The sequence below is a fragment of the Nicotiana tabacum genome, chromosome 10 (assembly GCF_000715075.1).
Source record: "Nicotiana tabacum cultivar K326 chromosome 10, ASM71507v2, whole genome shotgun sequence".
NCBI classification, from domain to species: Eukaryota; Viridiplantae; Streptophyta; class Magnoliopsida; order Solanales; family Solanaceae; genus Nicotiana; species Nicotiana tabacum.
In genome coordinates, this window is record NC_134089.1 from 154738747 (window position 1) to 154762110 (window position 23364).

Here is a 23364-nt window from a genome sequence, read left to right on the forward strand (position 1 = left end):
TAGGCAAACAATGACTATGTGATTTGGAATATTTTTAATGTACACACATTTATCACATTTATTTATCTTAAAACCATTTGACAACATTGTTTGGCCAAATTTTGCATGCCATTGTTTGGGTGCTTGTCTTAGTCCGTAGAGGGACTTAACAAGTGTACATACCTTTTTTTCTTTACTTGGAACCACAAACCCTTCAGGTTGTTCCATGTAGATTTCTTCCTCCGATTCTCCATTTAAGAAGGTTGTTTTTACGTCCATTTGATGAATTTCAAGACCATAGACTGCAGCTATAGCTACTAGCATTCATATGGATGTAATTCTCGTCACTGGAGAATATGTATCAAAGTAGTCAAGACCTTCTCGTTGTCTATACCCTTTGACAACAAGTCTTGCCTTAAATTTATCAATAGTGCCATCATCTTTCATTTTTCTTTTAAAAATCCATTTACAACCCAAAGGTTTTGTAACGACCCGACCGGTCGTTTTGAGTTGTTCAATATGGATTGTATTTCACTATTGACTACCTCTTTCCAGAACAATGATTCCGAAGAAGACATAGCTTCTTTAAATGTTCGAGGCTCATTTTCCAATAAGAAAGTCACAAAATCTAGTCCAAACAAAGTAGACGTTCTTTGACGTTTACTACGTCTTGGATCCTCCTGATTAAATGTACTTTCTTTTGTTTCTTCGCTAGATCGTTTAGATCCTTCACCAATCGATTCGTATTCCTTTTTATATGGATATATATTTTCAAAGAACTCTGCATTATCTGATTCTATAACCGTATTATTATGAATGTCGGGATTTTCTGATTTATGAACCAGAAATCGATATGCTTTACTATTAGTCGCATATCCTATGAAAACACAATCAACTGTTTTCGGTCCTATTTATAGCCTTTTGGGTTTAAGAACTTGCACTTTTGCCAAATACCCCCACACTTTCAAATAATTCAAGTTGGGCTTCCTTCCTTTCCATTTTCATGTGGAATGGATTGTGTTTTGCTATGGGGTACTCGATTTAGTATTCGGTTAGCCGTAAGAATGACTTCCCCCCATAAGTTCGGCGGCAAACCAGAACTTATCAACAATGTGTTCATCATCTCCTTTAATGAACGATTCTTTCTTTCCGCAATCCCATTGGATTGGGGCGTGTAAGGGACTGTTGTTTGATGAATAATTCAATATTCTAGATATATCTCTTCAAAAGGAGATTCATATTCACCACCCCTATCACTTCTTATCATTTTGACTTTCTTGTTAAGTTGTGTTTCAACTTCATTTTTATATTGCATGAATGCGTCTATTGCTTCATCTTTACTATTAAGTAAGTAAACATAGCAATATCGAGTACTGTCGTTAATAAAAGTTATGAAATACTTCTTTCCACCGCGAGATGGTATTGACTTCTTGTCACAAATATCTGTGTGAATTAAGTCTAAAGGATTTGAATTTCTTTCAACCGACTTATAAGGATGTTTAACATACTTAGATTCCACACATATTTGACATTTTGATTTTTCGCATTCAAATTTAGGCAATATTTCCAAGTTAATCATTTTCTGCAAGGTTTTATAATTGACATGACCCAAATGTACATGTCATAAATCATTTGACTCAAGTAAGTAAGAAAAAGCTGAAGCTTTATTATTATTTTCGACAATTATTACATTTAGATTGAAAAGGCCCTCAGTAAGGTAACATTTTCCTACAAACATTTCATTCTTACTTATCACTACCTTGTTAGATACAAAAACGCACTTGAAATCATGTTTTACAAGAAGTCCAGTAGAGACTAAGTTTTTCCTAATTTCGGGAACATGAAAGACGTTGTTCAAAGTCATGACCTTGCCAGAAGTCATCTTGAGAAATATCTTCCCATATCCTTCAATTTTTGTTGTTGTAGCATTTCCCATAGAAAGCGTCTCTTCGGGTCCAGCAGAAGCATATGTAGAAAATGCTTCCCTCACAGCACAAACATGGCGAGTGGCTCCAGAATCAATCCACCACTGCTTAGGATTTCCTACCAGGTTGCCTTCAGAAAGCATAGCACACAAGTCATCAATATCTTCGTGCTTTTCAACCATGTTTGCTTGACCCTTCTTCTTGTCTTTCTTTGGAGCACGAGACTCTACAGATCTGTGTCCAGCTTTTCCACAGTTGTAGCAATTTCCATTGAACCGCTTCTTGCTTGGGTTATTTCTTGGCCCGGAAGCTTGCTTCCTCTTTATCTTAATTTGAGAAGTAGCCTCAACAATATTTGCTCCCATTATTGTTGAGTTTCCACGACCTTTCTTTTCAGCTGCTTTGTTGTCCTATTCGATTCTCAACCGAATAATGAGATCTTCAAGGGACATCTCATTTCGTTTGTGTTTCAAGTAGTTCTTGAAATCCTTCTACAAAGGAGGCAACTTCTCAATAATTGTTGCAACTTGAAATGATTCATTGATGACAAGACCTTCAATGAAAATTCCGTTAGTAAAAATACTAAAAATTTTACTTTCAACATCAGTATTCATTTTATATATACCTTCAGCAAGTAGATCATGAATAATCACTTGCAATTCTTGGACTTGGGTAATAACAGACTTGTTATCTACCATTTTGTAGTCCAAAAATTTTGCGGCAATGAATTTCTTCATCCCGTCATCTTCAGTTTTGTATTTTCTTTCAAGCGCAATACACAGTTCTTTTGACGTCTCCATATTACTGTAGACGTTATACAGATTATCCTCCAGTCCGCTAAGAATATAATTCTTGCACAAAAAGTCAGAATGCTTCCACGCCTCAATCACGAGAAAGCGTTCATTCTCTGGAGTTTCATCGGGCAGATCAGGAACATCTTCCTTGATGAACTTCTGTAGACATAACGTAGTCAAATAGAAGAACATCTTCTGCTATCAATGCTTGAAATCAATCCCGGAAAATTTTCCAGATTTTTCTGCCAGTGCCAACGCCGGTGTTCGACTTGTCGATACGTTGGCAGTCATCATTGGAACAACTCGGTTTTCGTTGTCATTTGCCATTTTTTCTGTAAAATAATGACACAAACAAACATTTAATAAACGTTTAAACTTGGAGAAAAAAATCACGTACATTTTAATCTCCAACAAACTGCCACAAAGGCTTTAAAACTGGAGTAAAAAATCACGTAGATTTTAATTTCCAACAAAACGCCACGAAGGCTTTAATCTCCAAAACGGGAGTAGACAATTTCACAAAGGTTTTAGTCTTCAGAACTGTAAGTTCTCCAACAAAACGCCACGAAGGCTTTAATCTCCAAAACAGTAAGTATAACACAAATACAGAAATAAAGATTAAATTCCTTAAGCTTGTTGGTTGCTATCTTCTTACTTGATGTATTTGTAAATAATAATTCTGGAGAAAAGAACGTTAGCGTATAAACGTAAATATATAAATGAAACAGTAATTAATTCGAGCCAACTGAATTCACAGTATTTCCTTAAGGAATTTAATCCCCTCCTAGTACCCAAGGTTATGAATTATTTCCTCCCAGGATAGAACGAATTACACATTGGTGTAGCGGTACTTCAAACCCCAGTATTTCAGTGAACACAAAGTTCGGCAGCAAATCACACTTATGATTGCTTTGTTTGTAGTTTAAAACAATGCAGAATAAAGGAGGAGAACTCAGAAGTCGAATGGAAATTCTGAGAGGAATGACTGCAATGTATAGCCAAACTTTGAGTGTAAACTGAAGAGGAAATCAGTAGATGTGTAAACCGAAGAGGAAATCAGTAACTTCACTTTCGATTTCTGTCTGTGTATCTTCAACAAGCTGCTTGCACCATCTATTTATAGTGCAGTCAGCTGCTAAACACGGACCCACTGCCGCTCATTTAGTGGAGCACTTGGCCATGGTGGGCGGAGCACCAGGCTGCTAATTAATGGAGCAATCACTTGCTATTATGGAGCAAGCATTTGTCCATGGTGGGAGACGCACTAGGCTGCTGGAACAAATCCACAGATTGGAACATATCTGTTACAAACACAGATAATATTACGTTAATATTTACTATTAACAAATAAATTTGGTCCAAAAAAAACTTAATCAATCAATCATTTGACCAAATCCGAAGCCGAAGCCGAAGCCATAGTCGTGCGAGCGACAACGACGACGGCGCGAGGCTTGCCTTGTTCTTAACTCTTTAAGAGCTACAAGAAGAGCAAGTGTATATATACCCACCAAAATCCTTTTCCTCTTCCAATATGGGATAATGTTTCAAGAGAGGGAAACTTAAAATGTTACTCAAAAATTTCATTTTCCCTCCTATTCCCATTCACCCTCTTTTTAAGACTTTTCCATCTTAAAATTCTCAACATATATAATCACTTCTCATTTAAATTTGGACTTTTTAAAAGTAAATCTGGTTTGATAAAAAAAATAATATTTTAATTATTTATACTCTCTAAAACATTTTTATGATAACAAAATTTACAAAAATACTTTGCTTGTTTATTTTTCTAAAATTATTTTATGATTTTTTTTATTTATCATATTTATTTATTACTTTCATAAAATAATTATATACAAATTTCTGTCAATCATACTCTTAGACTTTTTTGCCTATTTTTTCACGTATAAAATTGCATAATTTCAATTCATAAACAGTGTTCTGCCAATCATAATCTGCTATTAACTTCCTTGTGAATTATTTTCTATGCGCGAAAGAAGCAAACAAGAATCTAAAAACAAATGCATATATTTCTAATTTTACAATTTAATGGGATTTGCATAGGGATATAGATTAACGGGTAAGATATTAGAATTCAGAACGTTAAGTCTCAGTTTGCATTTTCTTTTGTTAGAATATATTTCTGTTTTCAAATAATATTTTCCAAAGTTTATTCTAGTCTTCTATTAATTATAGCTAAAACATTAACTCATTAATAATATTCTATTGGATTCTGTTAAAATTGAAAAAAATAATGAGTACAGTATCTTGATTAATGAAAGAATGGGGAAAATTAAAGTGGTATAGATTTTGGGGTTTAGTTGCTCATTTTGGGTTGTTGATTGTTTTTTCTTTCTATCTTATAATTTATATAAGGTAAAAGTTTACGTGATTTTAAAGTCCTAAATATTAGGAGATTTTATAGCTAGTTTAAATAAGGAATAATTCATGAAAAATACTTTATCTATTTTTAAAATCCTAAATATTAGAAAAATACTCAAATGATTATTTTGTCCAATGTGAACTCTATTTTAAAAGGGTAAAAAAGACGAACGACATTTTGCTAAAGGCCTTCGTACTTTAATATAATATAGATAGGTATAACCTCTAAGGAATCGTCTAGTAGGGTGTATATGTCATGCCCCAAACCTGAAGAGGCATGGTTGTCACCCGGTGCCATACTCGGCCCGAGCGTACAACTCTGTAACTGTGAACTCTAGAGAGGTAACCCTCAACTTAGGCTGATGAGGCCATATTCCGAATCATCTGAAAATAACATCTACAATCAGCAGTACCAAACTAAACATCTACATATGGTTGGTAAAGCCACAATACTGATATAAAAAATGTACAGGACTCGTCTACAAGCCTCTAAGGATAACTTAACTGTATCATGGTCAGGACAGGGCCTCGACCTATCAATCGAACCTGTATATACAAAAAGGACTCCAAGGTATAGACTTGGTAACTCCGAGGAAGTGGAGCTTACCAACCAAGCTGATGTTTGACTTTGTCTACTAGGAAGGTCTATCCAGTTGCCTATCAGGACTTGCAGGCATGAAATGCAGTGTCCCCAGCAAAAGGGACGTCAGTACGAAATAATGTACCGAGTATGTAAGGCAACAGAATAACTAAAAGCTGAAACTGAACTGATAATATAATAACTGAAATTACCTGGGAGTCAAATATAATTTGAAAGTATGCTTACCTGCTGATACTGACCCATCTCTCTCAATATAGTAAGTAAAATAGTTGTCCGGCCCTATAAGGCTTGGTATGTGTAACTGCTCTGCCGTAGTAGGCTCGCTCATAGGCGCTCGGCCATACTAGGCTCTGTATCTCGGCCATTCTAGGCTCTCTCATAGGCGCTCGACCACAATAGGCTCGGTATATAACTTATCATTTGAGCAGAGGTTGTCCAATAGGGGTCTGCCCATTGATTATAGCTCGATAGTAGTAAAAATACTGTAATACTGTATATATATGGACTCTCTACTCTCTTGGCTGAAAGAAGACAAAACTAAACTAAATATGAAGTCCCGATAAAGGAGAATGTTGTAACTTATGAGACTAGGTCAATGTACATAAATTCAGGAATATGAACTTCTCTTTATGCCTCGTTATCAAACACATGTAGTTACTGGATCATGCCAAAATGAAGGAAAGATTTTTCCTTAACATACCTTAACTCTGTTGAGTCCTTAATACCTTCCAAGCAATTCTTCAAACAACTCAGCTCAATCTACCAAAGCATAAGGAGATTCAAAATCACTGCTGAGTAAAGGCTAAGTCCGCAACTTAAACTAGTAACTCGTTTACATAAATTTGGGCAGCATCTCCCATGTAATAAGGCCCTCCTCCAATATCATATACCAACAACAATAAGAACACAACAATATCAACATATATACATTATTTTTCAACCTTATATACACCACAATATACTGCAAAACAGCCCAACACACCCCAATCTCTTCATACACAAAACGATCATTATAGTGTCAAACAGTCCAAAAATGTTACGACGAACGATCAGCCCACCACCCTGCATTTACGTGGTGTTTCTCCACACCTTTCCTCCTCCAAAACTCCATAAAATAGTAGTAAAGCACGCAATCCAACACAAAATAGTCCGCTACAAGTGAATAACTCGAACTCACGGTTTCTGATCACCGTCCCGTAAATTCTTACAATTATAGAACAACTTTCCATACATCTCCAACATAAAAAATGGATGAAAGAGAGCAGTAAACTTACCTTATTTTTTGAATAACTCAGCTCCTATCTTGGTTATTCAAACTCTAGGTTTTACCTCCAACTAAAACTTGAAAAGGAGAGAAAATCAATTAGGGTTTGTGGGTAATTTTTCGGAGGATGTTTGCAGGGTTTTAGGTCAGGTTATTTTGTTATAAAATGAGTGTTATATTTCAGAAGATAAGCACTCAAATGGGCTCTTTGGCCGACCCGAAATAGCCCTTTTTTGGACTCTCATTTAAGCAAGTAAGTGACACACTTACTGGTCACCTAGCAGTCTGCGCAGTCTCGCAAAAATGCACATATCTCTCTACTCCAATATCGTATTGATAAACGGTTTAATGTATTAGAAACTAGACTCATAGATCTTCAATTTGATAGGTAGATCATCCCCTAATTTCAAGTATATTGGGAGAAAAGCTCAGCTACAATTGACCTAAGTTTCAACACATTTATGAATGTAACTTGTGATGACCTTTTCCAACTTTTGTTCCACATCTCGCTTGACTTCAAAACATAACACACGACTATCATACGACTAAAATAACTCATAACTTCATCTTCTTATAATGTTAAGCACCCTATTCTCACCCCAAAAGTATATGTTATAACATTCCCAACTTGTTGACATTCGACGAAACTTATTTTTTTTGAATTTGTTTAGCTTCTAAGCCTTTCAACCCTCTTGGTACTTGTTATCCGTGATCTTAAAGATTTGTAACCTCTAAGGTAACATGATTAACTTACTTTATGTACTTTCAAATATAATCTCCTTTAGGAACTTACATTAATTGACTTACGATGTATTCTCACGTACGAAAATATGGGGTGTAATAGTATAAGAATAGTACTAAATATTGTGTATTATGCTTTCTTGATGCTTATGCTTTTCTGAGCCGAGGGTCCATTGGAAACAACCTCTCTATCCTCACAACTCACAAGGTAAGGGTAAGACATGTGTACACACTACCCTTCCCAGACCTCACGGTATGAGATATACTGGGTATGTTATTGTTGTTGCACTAAATATTGTGTATTAGTAATATAGCTTAGTAATGCTGAGATTAGTTATGTTGGAAATATTTTCTTATCGATTATTTATTTTGTTGTGTTATAGATTTTAAAATGACAGTTCTGTCTTTATACATGCTTACAGGGGCGGATGCAATGTGGCAGTTACGGGTTCAATAGAACCATAAATTTCGACGCGTAATAAAAATTTATTAAAATTATAAAAATAATAGCTATGAATATATAACTTTAAAAATATAATGGGTTCAATGTTAAAAAATTTAAAGTTGAACCCATAAAGTTTAAATCCTGGATTCGTCCCTGCATGCTTATCTATGTATTAAAAATCATTGTATTGCTAATGCTATGTATAAAAATAATACTAAATAAAGTGATTAAAAAATACTGCCAAACAAGATATTAGTAATATTAAAGCTAATATATATATTATTTTTTTCAAATATTCCTAACAGTTATAACCAGACAAAAGAGAAGTAATTTGCAAATTACGTTGTTATTTTCGCACACATTGGAAGTAGTAGTCAAATTGTTAACAGTCAGGTCAAAGTAAGGTAACAGTTCAACGATTTCAATAATAGAGGTCCATTATTATTTTGACAAAAAAAAAGATAAAAAAAAGAAAAAGAAAAAAAGAATAAGGTCCATTATTAAAATCTACATTCTAGTACATAACATTATTGCAAAAGCAGTATAAAAGTAACAGCTCCAAGTACTAATAATTAATCAAAACCTATGACTTTTATTTCAAGAACTGGATTCTCTCTACAGTTTCAGTTCAGAAGTCAGACAATTCTATGAATTTTATTAGCCATCACTCTCCACCTAAATTATAGGTAGCAGCAGCCACAAGGCTCCACACAAAACTCAAAGATTGACTTCTGTGCAGAAAAGTACACAAAAAAACAAGAAAAAAGAAAAAAAGTTTTTTGTCTTTATACTCCTTAAGGAGTGTACTAAATCAGAAAAATACCTAATACCCTTTTCTCTCTCTGTCCTCACCTTTTCTGTAATCTTCAAGATACTTGTGATTATTGGTCCCTTTTTATTCTCCCTTTTTCTTGAATTTTTGCTTTGAATTCTTGAATTTTGGTGTCCACTATAAAGTTGGCTGCTTTCTTGGGTATGCTGCCTTTGATTTTTTTAGGGGCTCTAGAGAAAGTTTAGAAACAGTCACCTAATATTTAATTCTTGATTTGGTCTGCTAGTTGTGCTACAATTGTTGCACAAAATCAGTCTAATTTTTGACTTTAACAGTGAATCTGAAGTTGGAAGCTGGGACAAAGTTCAGCTCTGGCTCTTATGTAGGTAAGTGCTAACGAACTCTGCCAATTTCCAATTTCCAATTTCAGCTTATGGTATAAGGGGAGGTGATTTTTTTTAAGGTTTGTGTTTCTGTTTTTTGTATGTCTTGAAATTCTCTTTTTCATCTGGGGTTTTTAGGAAACAGTTTGTTGTTGTACCTTTGAATAGTATTCTGTTGATTTCACTTTGAATACTTGAGGTCACCTTCAATTGTAGTTGGCACCTTGATTTTGTGAGGTCAAAAAAAGTGAACATTTTTTATAATGGAACCTCAAAAAGTAGTTACTATGGCAAAATTCCCTGTTGTTTATGACCCTTTGAAACCAAAATCTGATTTTATTGGGGTTCTTGATGTTTATGTACATCAAGCTAGAGATATTCATAACATATGCATATATCATAAACAAGATGTTTATGCCCAGATTTACTTAATTAGTTATCCAGAAGAAGCTGTTTCGACCGATACTATTAATGGTGGGGGAAAGAATCCAGTTTTTAATCAGAGTCTTCGACTCAATGTTAAGAGTGTTGAAACATCAGTGAGATGTGAGATTTGGATGATGAGTAGGGTTAAGAATTATTTGCAAGATCAGTTGTTGGGATTTACCTTAGTGCCTCTTTGTGATGTTCTTGCTGAGAATGGAAAGCTAGAACAGGAATTCTCCTTGTCGTCCAGTGATCTCTTCCATTCGCCATCTGGTTTTGTGCAATTGACACTAACATATACTGGTGCAACCCCAGAAGTCTTAGAGATTTCCACACCAGGCCATTCTTTGGCTGCAGCAAATGACTGTGGCGAAGGTCGTGGAATAGCTGACAGTATTCCCTGTGAATTGGTTAACATTGAGTTCCCGGACCCCAAAATTGTGAATGAAAATGAAAGAATGGTTACTGAGTATTATTCAATTCCCAGCACTGAATTGGATAGTCAAAGCTCTGAGCATATTGACTCCACGGAAAATGGTGATCTCATCTCTCCCGAGAATGTTGAGCTTACACCAGAAAGCGCGGTTGGTGAAGGTCAAGTTGCCATTGAAATCAAGAAGTTAGAGAGATTAAACTCAATCCCAATAAACTCATCATCTGTTTGTGACACCAAACAAACATCAAACTCTCCGAGCGAGGAGTCTGTGTTGCCTCTGAAAGATGGTAGTAAGGACAGTGCCAAAGAGGTCGATAGCACCACGCCTGCTGTTGCTGCTAGTACGTTCACACCGCCAGTTGTCAACGTGAGCATTGTACCAGAGCAAAAGGTCGTGCAGCAAGAGATAGTCGATATGTATATGAAAAGCATGCAGCAATTCACAGAAGCTCTAGCAAAGATGAAACTTCCTCTGGACATGGAAAGTGGATCAGTAATCCAAAATGGAAATGACAACACAGAGAGTTCCGGATCAAGTGAGAAACCACAGGCGCGCCCAAGCGGCCAAAGCCCAAGAGTGTTTTATGGTAGCAGGGCCTTTTTCTGATCTGTAGTTCCAATTGAAATGGTTCACAAAAAGAAATTGCTTGTATTTTTAATCTGCCTGAATTTACTAGCTTGTAGTTGAGCATAGACTGAAATATTTCCAGTTTAATTAGTATAATCAGGAAGAGGTTTCCTTGAACTTCTGCCTTTTCTGTATTATGAATTGTGTTACTTAATGTGACCCTCTCCTTGGTTCCTGTCAATTAACAATCCACTGTCTTTACATCTTTCATTTTCTAACACTGATTTCAAGAAGTTATGAATCTTTCATTTCCTAACACTTAGTTCAAGACTTGGTGATAACACTGAAATTGTGCATGTTTTTTTGTTGTATGACTAAAAAGGTAGAATTTCATTACCTGCTTAAAGTGTTCATGTTTTGTTTAATCTTATCGTCTTTGAAGTTCCAACTTTTTGCATTTTCACTTTGTTAATTCAAGAAGGGAAACCTTGGAGGAACAGTAAAATTATCTCCCTGTGACCTTCTGACCTATACGTTACGGGTTCGAGCTATGGAACCAACCATCGATGCTTGCATCAGGGTAGGCTGCCTAAATCACACCTCTTGGGGTGCAGCCCTTTCCTGGACCCTGCGTGAATGCAGGATGCTTCGTGCATCGGCTGCCCGTTCTTAGACGAATCTCATCGTGTCGAAGTTTGAACTTTTGAGTGAACCATATATATACACGGATTTAATGTCTGCCCACGACAGACTTGAAACTGAAGTGCTCGAAATGGATCTTGATTTCAATTTGATGTTATTATTATGTTTCAAAAGTGTGAAAAAGGCAATGAAAATCAATAACTTTTAAAGTATTAACACATTAATTTGGCATTTCCTAAATTTCTTGACTTTTTCATACAAAGAAAGAAGTTGCATTTTTTGGTTCATTTGTAGCAGAATGATATATATTGTACATCAATATGTGCAAGATTATTAATTCAAATGATAATAAGTAAATGAGCATCAAAGTATATAGTAATTTATTCATTAGGGGGACCCTAGATGGGTATCCCTAAAATGTATCACACTAAATCAACAACCTCCCTTACATTCAAATGATAAAGGAAAAATCCCATTTAAGGGAAAACTACAAAGCAAAACAAATTACCAGACAAGAATCTGCAACTTTGCAGCAACATTACTGCAGGAAAAAAACATTAAATCTAAACATTTTACGCAAAACTTTCTGTCTATTTTTGTTGTGTATGTATCGCTGCCCCACCAGAGATGCATGATACATTTCTGACTATACGCCGCAATCTGATTTTACACCTCACTCAAGGGAAAAAGAAAGGGAATTTCTAAAGACATAAACTCAAAACAAAAAACAAAAAACAAAAAAACCTTTAGCACAAAATCTTGTAAACTTCTATCTCTAGACCTTCAAAACAGGCACTCCAGTTAGCCCTACAAAAGGATATCCAATTCTTTAACCTCTCTCAACTTCATATAATTATAGAAGTATGCAAAATTCATTGATTCAGATTCTACACCAAATTTTTCACCTAATGTAACACCCTTGTTTGGCAATATTCTCCTAGCCACCAATCCCTGCATCAATACAAAATCAGCGGATTAAAAATAGCATGATTTGACATCATAAGTATCAAATAGTGAAAGTATATACAAGAAAGAAGAGGGGGAGATACATATGCAACAAGCGGAGAGAGGGAACTAACGAAATCTTTTAGATCAAACAGTATTAGGCACCAAGCAGAAAAGTACTACCCAAAAATTGAGAAAATAACTACCAGAATTCTACTTTGAAAAGCTTTGTTGGATATACCATTAACCTATTCACACGGAATAATTTCATTCAGAGAAAAATATCAAGAAAGAACTAGCATCTAAATAATGTAGAAAAACAAACAATGTTAAGCAAAAGAACTTCTATTTACTCCAGTAACTATCAACAAGGTTAGAAGTATTCAAATCAACTCTTTGATTTTTTATTTTTTTTTGGTTTACCACTCGGTGTTTGGTAACCCATTGGGCCCCCGACTAAATCCGGATTCATGCCAGGAAATCCCACATTAGGAGGGTAAAGCGCTCCCTGACAAAGACAATTTCATACCCAGGGGCTTGAACTAAAGACCTGATTAAGGATGAAGTAGTATTTACCGCTCCACCGCAACCAGTGTTAGTTTTTGAATTTATATTATGTCTTCTAAATTGTTGTGTATTAACACTTCCCTAGATCTTTAAAAAGTGATAGTTCGCTAATATAGAATGTCCAATGATCTTGCAGCCATGTATCATGAAGCATTATTGCTTCCAGACAGTATCTTTATTCTCTTTCTCTCGAACATGGTATATAGTTTGAGAAAAGAAAGCATGACGCAAGTACTAGTTTTTTCTAGTCGGATGAGTGCGCAACAAACAAAAAGCAGTAGTCACAGAAAATAGAGCCCACTTAAGTACATTGCCCAGTCATACAGGTTGAAGCTGCTAGAGATGGTAGCCATATCAGGCTTCAGGTTAGCCCACCCCCACCCACCCCCACCCCACCCACACAAATACTTATCTGGGAAAGCCATAAAATAAAAAAAAGTATGAGAAAGTGGAAAGAATCTTTCAAACTGGAAAAAGAAATATGTATCTTTAGATGGCAGACACTTACTAACAGCGTTCTAGACTCCCTACGCACATACATTATGTCCCTGTAGCCATTCCAGCAACAGTGGAAAAGGGCTGGACAGATTGAGGAGAACATATCTCTCGAGCTAATCTGACGATATTCTATCACATTAAGCAAGATGGAAGGAGGACTCAGGGTCAAAATTTTGAGGGCTCACAATAAAAACATGTTATTCAACTTGTTTTTGGGATACAGCAGAGAAGAAGAGATGATTCTGGGAAGCAATTCAAGCAAAGGTTAGCTCTCAGAATCATTGTGCTTGATGTGACTGACAATGGCTCTTATCGGGTTGGAATATGGAAGTTTCTTAGAAATCTATGAGGATATAAATTCTCTGAAAAGACTTGCTTCAGAGTAGGAAATAGAAAAAGAATTCCCTGATTTATTCACGTTTGGCGCAAACATAGAGACAGCTGTAGCTCATTGCTTTACTGCTAATGGCTGGGAACTCTGTTTAGGAGACTGTTTAGACTGGGAAATAGACAGCCTACTGGTATGGTCTGAGCAGAAGGATAGAATTCTCTCAGTCAAGTCATGTTATAAGTTCCTCATTACCTCTCCAAGTACCAAACAGAATCGTGGAAGTTGATCAGGAAACTATAGCCCCAACTAAGGTTGCTTGCTTGTTTCATATTGGTGGTTGCTCATGATGCCTTTTGAAACAAGAATTTGCTGAGAAGAAAGATTGCACTTTGCAGCAAATGCAACCTGAGTGAAAGAAGCTTTGACAGCGTATTTATCAAAAAAGTGATTTGCTTGATGGAGGATCGCTATTCGAGATCTAAGTGAAGCACCTGATCAACTATTTTTGCATCGCCTATCATCTCACAGTTATAAAGGTTATGTTACAGCGAAGGTATTATAGAGCAGGATGAGGGGTAGGCGCATGTCACGAGCTTAAATATTGACCAGTGCACCAAGCCCTGGTATTTGAGTGGACAAGTGTAGAGTAAGGAGCCCATTCAAAGCTAGAAACAATGGATTTCTAAGTTATAAAAGAAATCAATAAGAAATAAAGGTTTTTCTACACATCTTCAGAATGTGAAATAAGATATGGATCACTGTACTGCCGATGTTTTATGAGTTACATGGAAAGAGAGAAGTCAAGTGTTTAGTTAGTTAGGTGGTACAACCTCAGGAATATATATGAAGCAGTCATGTTGATAGAATTCTTAACATCACTACAGGAGGGACTATATAATTTTTATACCCACCCAGTAATACTTAGTGCTGGCTCTTGCTACTAATAAAATCTTTTCCTCTAGTCAAAAAAATTATTTGGTAGGGAAGGCACAAACAAATATTCTTTCAAGTTGTTCCCATATCCATATATACACAGGTCATTATTAATTCATGAAGATGTCCACAAATAAGCAGTCCCTCCGTCCCATTCGATGTGATGTTCTTTGACTAGGCATAGAATTTAAAAAAAACTTTGAAACTTGTGGTCTAAAACAAGCCATAAATATTTGTGTGGCTATAAATCATCTCATTAGGTGTAAAATGAGAAATTTAAAGTAAAATTATTTCTAAATACATAAAGGTATTGTTCGACTAAAAAGGTAAGTACATCACATAAATCCGGACAGAGGAAGTAGGATTATTGGTCAAGAGACAAAAACACCACCTTTGAAGTATCATACAACACCACATGAGGGAACTAACTACTGTGAGGAAGAAAAGAAATCTATTGGATTTTTCATTTTGACAAGTTTAGGAGAGTAGAAGACAAAACATATTACATAAGAGTTTAAGTCACAGTAGTCAAAAGCGAAGAGCTCAATAAAGTGCCATCTATGTTAGAGCTTTAAGTGCAAAGCGTAATTAAAGCGTGGGCATTAGCGAAGAAAGGACAAACGAAGAAAAAATAAAATGGAAATGTTAATGCAAGAAAACGTAACTATAACACAAACAATAATTATTTGGGCAAAAAAAATGATAAAACTATAATTTAGCTACGTATATATTGTTGTTCCCTTAAAGACATAACCCATCGGGGAAGGTGCACACACCTTAGCACCTTGACGCCTACACTAGAGCGCCACTTATGTGAGGCAAAGCGCACACACTGGGCTTCACCGAGCTTCAGGGCTTACATGTGCTTTAAGCGAGCCTTTAACAACACTAGACTTTAAGTTCTATGAACATTTACATAATTAGGTCATTTACAAGGTAACTACATGTAAATTTCTATGATAAGCATTAACTAGCATCAGGTACAGATAGCAGCTAACCCGCTATAACATGTTAAACTAAACTGATAGTGTAAAAAAATCTCTACGCTATATAAATTAAATCAACTAAATGCTTCTAGCTTTAAAAAAAGATGATCACGACAATTCAAAAAAATTGCTTCTAGCTTTCACTGAGCAATTAGGCTTCATAAAAACTATTTGTTCATCAACTTATAGAAAAGATGATCACAACGAAGAGGACAAAGGTGGAGGTAACTAGAAAGACTGTGATGTTGAGTGAGACAAAATGAAGGTTTATTTGTCAACCTAAAATCCTTTGCAATTACAAAGGTAATGAATGCATCACAAGCTCTGTCCACGAATATCACTTCACCACATAGCATCACAAAGTTTAGTACATCAAAGTAACACCGATGTTACTAGTTTTAGCTTAGTAAATTAGGAAATAGTATGTGTCAGTAATTTGAGTATATATAAATTGATTTGGCAGCTTTTTTCCTCTATTCTTTTCTTTCCTATTGGGGTTAAGGTTTGTACGATGCAACAACATCAACCAGTTATCTTCAAACACAACAAACAAACATTTGGCAGACTAACATTAAGCTATATTAGAATTTGAAGAATTCCAAAAGCTCACACATGATAAAATATACCAATATTTGCAGCTTCTAGGATCAGAAGATCATGTAACAAAAATCATATAAAATATATTGACATCAAAAGATCATAACTTAAAAGCGAAGCCAAAGAGGTTTCTAACGGAGCAAAAGTTAAATCAATAGTAGAGGTCTCTGACATAAATTAAGTACATGGGCATTTGAAATTGCGTACTAAATTTCATTAAGGAAAAACTACTTTTAAAATTCAGAGCGGACCACAACTTGAAAAGGTGGGTGCTCGATCAGTGATTATGCTCAATCTACATGAACATAAAAGTGTTGTTACTGGCTTTGGCCCAATCACCAATGGGCCTCAGAAAGCCTTTTAAGAAACATCTCCCACACTAGAGATTTAACCTTCACCCTAATAAAGATCATAACTTGCTTGAAAAGACAATGCAGTATCTCAAAGATTTTTCCAACAGCATGAAAGGAGCAATTCAACTCAAGCCACTCAAAGACAGCATTGGGTTAGAGTCCATAGGATTTAAATGCGCAAGGACACTACTCCTTTAGGAGAAAATGGTGGCAAATTTCGCTTCGGTGGAGCTAAGAAAGTAATCTTTGACTATTACTTTTAAATGTATTCTTTTGCCATTTTGACATGGAAAACATCACAATTTATAGTACTTCCACCTACATTCGAAAAAAGTGAATTTTCTTTTCGAAAAATAAATAAACCTATGTCCAAGAACCATAATGCAAAGAAATCTCTGTGGCAGTAGAACTCAAAAATAGCTTCCAGACAAGATTGCCAAACTTACTCATTTCACCACAATCTGTCAATGCTACGAACCTTACACTAATTACAAGAACTAGTAGTTCTATAGGATCTAACATTTAGCGGAACTTACAAGATTGGGAAATGGGTGCATCCAAAGTCCAGTGGAACTACTTCACAAGCAGAGCGTATCTCACACTTATGGGATGGGGCACAAGGAAATGCGGGATGTTATCAGTTAAAGCTTACTACCAGATACTGTTGGTGTGGAGGAATTAATTTTATCGCATTTGTCAGTATGGATACCCAAGACGCCTAAAACAAAGTGTTTTTCTAAGTGGTTAGCAACTAGGGAAGCCATCTTGATAGCCGATAACCGGAGAAAAAGGAGGATTACACATGTTAGGTGGTGTACTTTGTGGTGGAATGGAAGGTCTTGAATTGGTTCGGAGTACAATGGGTGATGTCAAGCACAGTAAAGGGAGCATTGTATAGTTGGCTTTCAGGAAAATGAAGAGAAGGCCCAAGGAATGGGATGTTGCCCCTCTAGACCTTATATACGCGATTGGGAAATATAGGAATAGAAAAGTGTTAGAAGAGGCCAAAAATGTCAAGACCTGAGGAATAGCCTAGTGTTTTTAGTTTCTTTTTTTGCGCACCCACGAGGATAGAGGCATATTTTTTGTTCTGTCTTTCTCTCTTTTTTTCATCTTTTAAAGCCAGGTTGAAAGAAGCAATTGTTTCTCACTCAAGATTGTTTTGTGCCTAAAGTTCAATGGTAAGCTCCTTCAAAGTCACATAACTCGCGTTAGATTACTTTGTCACTTTAATCAGTGAAGCAAACGCTTTTAGTAATACCTGGATACAATTTTAAAATTAAAAAGAAATAAGCAACCGAACCAAAGCTAAAATAAACCAGAAATGGTCAACTTGTAGCTCCTTTTACTCTTCCTTCTATCAATTGTCGAACTAATTCTCAGAGTTCCTTTCTTGCTTTAATTGACCATAACTTGAAAGCGAAATAAGACTCTCTTTCCTTTAGGTAAATGGAATTATGTAAATTGACTCGCAATGTTGCTTCTACTTCAAAATGCAGGTTTCAAAATGAGTAAACAAAAATCTGAAGCATAAGCATGCTCTAGGTCTAGATTAAAGATTGATGCGGAGGTAAAATAGCTAGATATCACACCGCATTTGCAAGTATGAAAGATGCTTCTCTACTGAGAGAGAATCCCTATAATGACTTCCCCAGTTAGTTTCGAAAAGAAAAACCTTGATAACAAACTCAACTAGATCAGAAAAATGTAAAGGACCAAGATAGCAAGTCAAGATGGGGGAAAACATTAAATCACCTGCTCCTAATGGCAAATCATGTATCAACAAAATCAATTCAACAAAACCTACGATCAAAACATCTGGATCGATGATCATCAGAAAATTAAAGGAAGATTGAGCAAGGTGAAGCAACTGCTAGCTACAAAAGGTTATTGAGAAGATTACCTCTGTTTGTCTGTCGTTTACCAACACCATAACTGCTAACATAACTAGCTGAACTTTTAGGTGGCATATCCGAGGATGCAGTACCGAGTCCATAACCAATTGAACCAGATCCATCTCGCTCAGAATTTGCAGAGCGCCAAGCGGAATCACTATATCCCAAACCACCACTGTAAAGATCAGCAAGAGCCCCATCATAGCTACCATTAGATGCAGGATATGATGATGCAGGAGCCCCGCTTGTTGTAACATTTCTTCCATAGCCTCCAGCCAAACCATATAAACTATCATCACCCCCATAACCAAGATTACCACTTTGGTTAGAAACATTTCCTCCACCTTGGGAGGAAATTGAAGATGAACCCCAAACTCCAGTGTTGCTAAAATTTCCAGCCCCCATGTTCCCACTGCCAGATACCGCAAAGTTGCTAGAGCTTGTGGAATTAGTTCCATACCCCAGTCCGCCATTTCCCCACAAATTCCGAGTTGCTGAGCTGAAGAATGAACTACTTCCTCCATTTCCTCCATCAAAACCAATAGGACCACCAAATCTATTCGAACTATTAACGTAATAAGGGCTCAGTCCTCGCCCGTAGCTCAAGCTGCTGTTGAAGTTTGCATTTCCCCCATATCCTGGGCTTAGCCCTGGTTCAAAGTTAAGACCCATTCCATAACCAGAACCAAATTGAGCAAAACCACTCCTACCTCCAGCAGCAATGGGGCTAAATCTACCATCCATTCTGACTCCATATCCTCCAACTGTATTCGGAGAGTATCCTTGTGTATAACCATTAAGGAAGTTATTGATCCTACTTAATGGAAAGTTATTGTAGCCACCAAGTCTTGGACCTGGCGATAACTCTTTGGGGACAGCACGCTTGACCTCAACCATTTTACCATTCAGCTCATGGAAGGTCTTAAGCAATACTTTATCCACTGCATCCTCCGAATCATAAGTTATGAACCCAAAGCCTCTTGGTCTCTGAGTGTTATGGTCGTACATAACCACTACATCTGTGATTGTTCCGAATTGCTCAAAGTAGGTCTTGAAGTCACTCTCAGTTACAGTGGATGCTAAACCTCCGACAAAGATTTTTCTTGTACGTCCTGGACCAGGAGAACCCTGAATGCTAGTACTGCTTCTACTTATTGTGCTCTGGTCATCCCTTGGAACAGCTTTCTTCGCTTCAACCTGAAATAAGTGGACCATGAGAAATTTGAGTAGAAAAAAGTAATTAGACTGTTAACTTTAACTGCTATTCAAGTCTAAGTTCAAATCAAAGTAGAGGGTAGCAAAGTTGATTGCAGATGTGATATGCCATAAAATGGGTACAATGTGCCAGTTTTAGTGCAACGTAAAACGACATGGATTCCAAGAAGGCTAAGATATACAATGCTAAATGCCTAAATCTCGTTGCAATGATATGCTTCCCTTGATTTTAGGTGTCATACAAAAGTATATTCTTATCAGAAGGTTCAAACAACAACATTACGCTCCTTGTTGAATAAATGGAAAAGAACTAACAGTAAAACCAAATTTGCAAACTAGAAGAATTTACCATCCTGCCATCAATGTTGTGTTTCTCCTTGATAACCCGATCAGCAACAGCAGGATCAGCAAAGACAATAAAACCAAAACCACGGGCACGACCAGTAGTCCTATCCTTCATAATTACAGCCTCTAAAACCTCCCCATAAGTACTAAAATACTCCTTGAGACGCTCTTCATTCGTGTCCCATGAAATTCCACCAATGAATAACTTGCCAAGATCAGATTGCATTGTCCTAACAAAACCAGAAATCAAATTCCTGAAAAACTCATCTCCAAATTGCACAATCATCATACTACAATATTCCAATTAAAGCTATAAAAAAACTTCCATTTTCTCATATTAATACACACATCAAGATTCACTTTTTCAATTCCCATTAGATTAGATGAAATGCAGATTGATAAAACTAGTAAAGCTCACACCTTTACAATGAATAAAGTACTATAAGAACCTTAAACCAATCGGACATTATCAGATTCAATAAATAAAAATCGGATCTTTAGACGATCAATCAAAATTTAGAATCAAAACACAACAACCCAACAATGAAAATGGTTGGTTTCATTTAATCAAAACAACAGCAATATAATTGTAAAAATATAATTGAGGAGAAAAAATGAATACCCAAATCAAGAATCAGACGACCCAGATGAGAAAACAGTAAGATCTAAGAGATGAGAAGGGGGAAAGTAGGGCGTTGTTCTATAATTTTTTTTGCCCCTCCAACTTTGTGTCCCCCACTCTTTTCTCTTCTCTTTCCAATCTTTCCAATCAATATATGTAGTAGTAACAATTTTGAATATTATGTTCAGCTAAGAAAAAAGATTGTTTCTAGCCTTTAATTTTTTTTAATATATAAATTTTTATCTTTTTTATCTTTTTGGTAAGAAGAATATGTGGTAGTAAAGAAGAAAGGAAAACAAAAGAAAATTTTGGTGTGATTTGATCTGATAAATTTGGAAGAGATTGCTTTGTGAAATATATACTTTATATACTTGCTGGAAAAATCCTTAGAAATGGTTCAGATTGCTAATGTTTGTGTTGTGTGCATGCACGCCTATGCTTTGGCCCCACCACATCTCATCTTATAAGATAAAATCAACCATTGATTTTATGCAACTTGTTTCAAATTCAAAGGATCGCAAGATAATGGTTTGATCAATGGTGCTGATTGATTTTGTTCCATTCCACTCTATTGTATGTAAGTTTGACATAAAACATTGAAATTGGAATTAATAACAATATGAGTAATAAATCTTTGGTAATGACATATGATGTTCCCTTGTAAATTATCTTTTATTGTTGATTGGCTAAAATTATTGAAAATATTTTTTTTTTAAATATATATACAAAAAAAAAATGAGAAATCGACTTTCGTCACTATAAATATACGGTTCAAAAATCTTGATCCAATTGCTTAGATTTGAATTATCTAAAAAATGCAATGTCTGATATAAATAAAAAAGATGGACAAAATCATTCCTCCTAGAGTAGTTGTTATACGAATAAGATAAGCTCATCGCCTTAACTTTGTGGCCAGTAAATAAGTAAGGGTTGATGTTTGAACATCAATATTGTACGTCAACAATTAAGCGTCTATATTTTTAAAAAGCGACCGTTGTATCGACATAGCTCTCCAATATGAGACATCGATGCTCAAGCCTGTCGTCAAGGTTCAACCACTAATGTTCTTTTTACATAAACACTACATGGTGAACGAGAGGTGCAGACCAAAGAAACATGCAAAATGACTATCAAAATATTATTTGATGTAATCCTCACTTCTTATCTTACATTATTTTACCATATGTCACATACCTATATAACCTAACCAAAAGCGATAGAACGACCTAACAAATGGTGTTTTATATTTACATTATATTATGTTGTAACAGACCCAATCAAATTTTTACTACCATCTATATATATACATTTTCAGAAGTTACTTTAAGCGGCTAACTTTTTTTCCCTTATATGGGTCATTACTCACTAGTGATCTAAATCCTTTACTAAGGCAATCTTTGTAATTTTATACAATTTGATCGCGAAGGTACTCTCGTGATCGCGAAGAATAAACTGGGCTGGGGTGGAAATTCCTTCACTGCGAATGCGATAGCTAGGTCGCGAAAGCGGAGTAATGGGGCCTTACTCTCTGCAAACGCGACCAGCTACTCACGAATGCGTAGGCTTGGGACCTGGGGGGAACTGACTGTTACTCTTCGCTAACACGACACAAGTCCGCGAACGCGTAGGCAGGTGGGTGTAAGCCTTCACGAACGCATAGGCTAATTGAGTTGCTGCTTCGCAATCGCGTCAGGCCCTTCATGAATGCGAAGAAGGCCTGACGCCCAGTGACTTAAATGTTTCAAAAACGGGATTTCTCCCATTTTTCATAAACTTTACATTAGAGCTCGACCTAGGGCATTTTGAAGAGAAAACTCAACACCAATTTATAGGTTTGTGCACTTTAACTTATTTTCTTCCATTTCTAACATCACTCATTAATTTCTAGCTCTAATTTTTGTTCTTCCATGATAGAAATTGAGAATTTGGGTAGAATTAGGGATTTTTGTAAAATTAAAATTTAAACCTCAAATTGAGATCGAATTTCAAAATACATTACATAACGGGGCTCGGGGGTGAATGGGTAATCGGGTTTTGGTTCAAATTTCGAGTTTGGATCAAGCGGACCCGGGAGTTGACTTTTGTTGATTTTTTCAATAATGACCTAAATTGAATCTCTTTCATTCGTGGGTAGTTCCTAAGGTTTATTTTGAATTATTTGATTGTTAATTTGCTAGATTTGGTTGGTTCGGAGGCTTGTTCAAAAGGCAAAATCGTGGTTGAGCTTTGAGTCGATTTTGGAGCGAGGTAAGTGTTGAGTTTAACCTTGATTTGAGGAAACTAGGAACCCTCGGACTATGTGCTATGTGAATTTTATGTGTTATGGTGTATATGCAAGGTGACGAGTGCTTCTACGCCGATGAACTACTTGTTTCCCTGATTTTTCGTTTTTCCTTAATTATCTCATTCCATGCCTTAGTTGCTATGTGCTTTAAATGCTCCCATGCTTTATTTGCTACTTGTTAATCATTGTTTCTCGTGTTAAAAATGTTAGACCTTTTCATGCTTCCATGACTCGCTGTTATTTGCCTTAATTGACTTACTTGCACATTTTAATTATCATTTATTGGACTTGTCTTGTCGTGTAATATTACATATGTGAGTTCTCAAGTTGGTACAAGGCTTCCTTTCTGATTCAGCTTCATATTCATCAATCGTAGAGGTTCTTATGATTTGAGTTATTGATTTGATTGTACTCATTGAATATTTGATATTGATATGG

The 23364-nt window shown here is 36.0% G+C and overlaps 2 protein-coding genes across 2 annotated transcripts; one reads left to right on the forward strand and one right to left on the reverse strand.

Moving 5' to 3' along the window:
- Positions 1–8723: 8723 nt before the first annotated feature.
- On the forward strand, positions 8724–10954 carry LOC107784633 (uncharacterized). The gene is made up of 2 exons (XM_016605791.2): positions 8724–9101; positions 9236–10954. The coding sequence occupies exon 2, from the start codon at positions 9547–9549 to the stop codon at positions 10750–10752; it is 1206 nt and encodes a 401-aa protein (XP_016461277.1). The 5' UTR covers positions 8724–9101; positions 9236–9546; the 3' UTR covers positions 10753–10954.
- A 758-nt stretch (positions 10955–11712) lies between these two features.
- LOC107784632 (heterogeneous nuclear ribonucleoprotein 1) lies at positions 11713–21002 on the reverse strand. The gene is made up of 5 exons (XM_016605790.2): positions 20643–21002; positions 20025–20250; positions 18469–19657; positions 12261–12306; positions 11713–12162 (listed from the first exon to the last, which is right to left on the reverse strand). Exons 2-4 carry the CDS (start codon positions 20244–20246, stop codon positions 12293–12295), a joined length of 1425 nt encoding a protein of 474 aa, XP_016461276.2. The 5' UTR covers positions 20247–20250; positions 20643–21002; the 3' UTR covers positions 11713–12162; positions 12261–12292.
- Between the last annotated feature and the right edge of the window lie 2362 nt (positions 21003–23364).

Bases quoted from the DNA above. Each gene is read 5' to 3' on its own strand.
- LOC107784632 (XM_016605790.2), bottom strand. From the start codon at position 20,246: ATGCAATCTGATCTTGGCAAGTTATTCATTGGTGGAATTTCATGGGAC. The intron at 19,658-20,024 runs GTAAATTCTTCT...CACTTATTTCAG, and splicing joins ACAACATTGATGGCAGGATG to GTTGAAGCGAAGAAAGCTGT.
- LOC107784633 (XM_016605791.2), top strand. From the start codon at position 9,547: ATGGAACCTCAAAAAGTAGTTACTATGGCAAAATTCCCTGTTGTTTAT.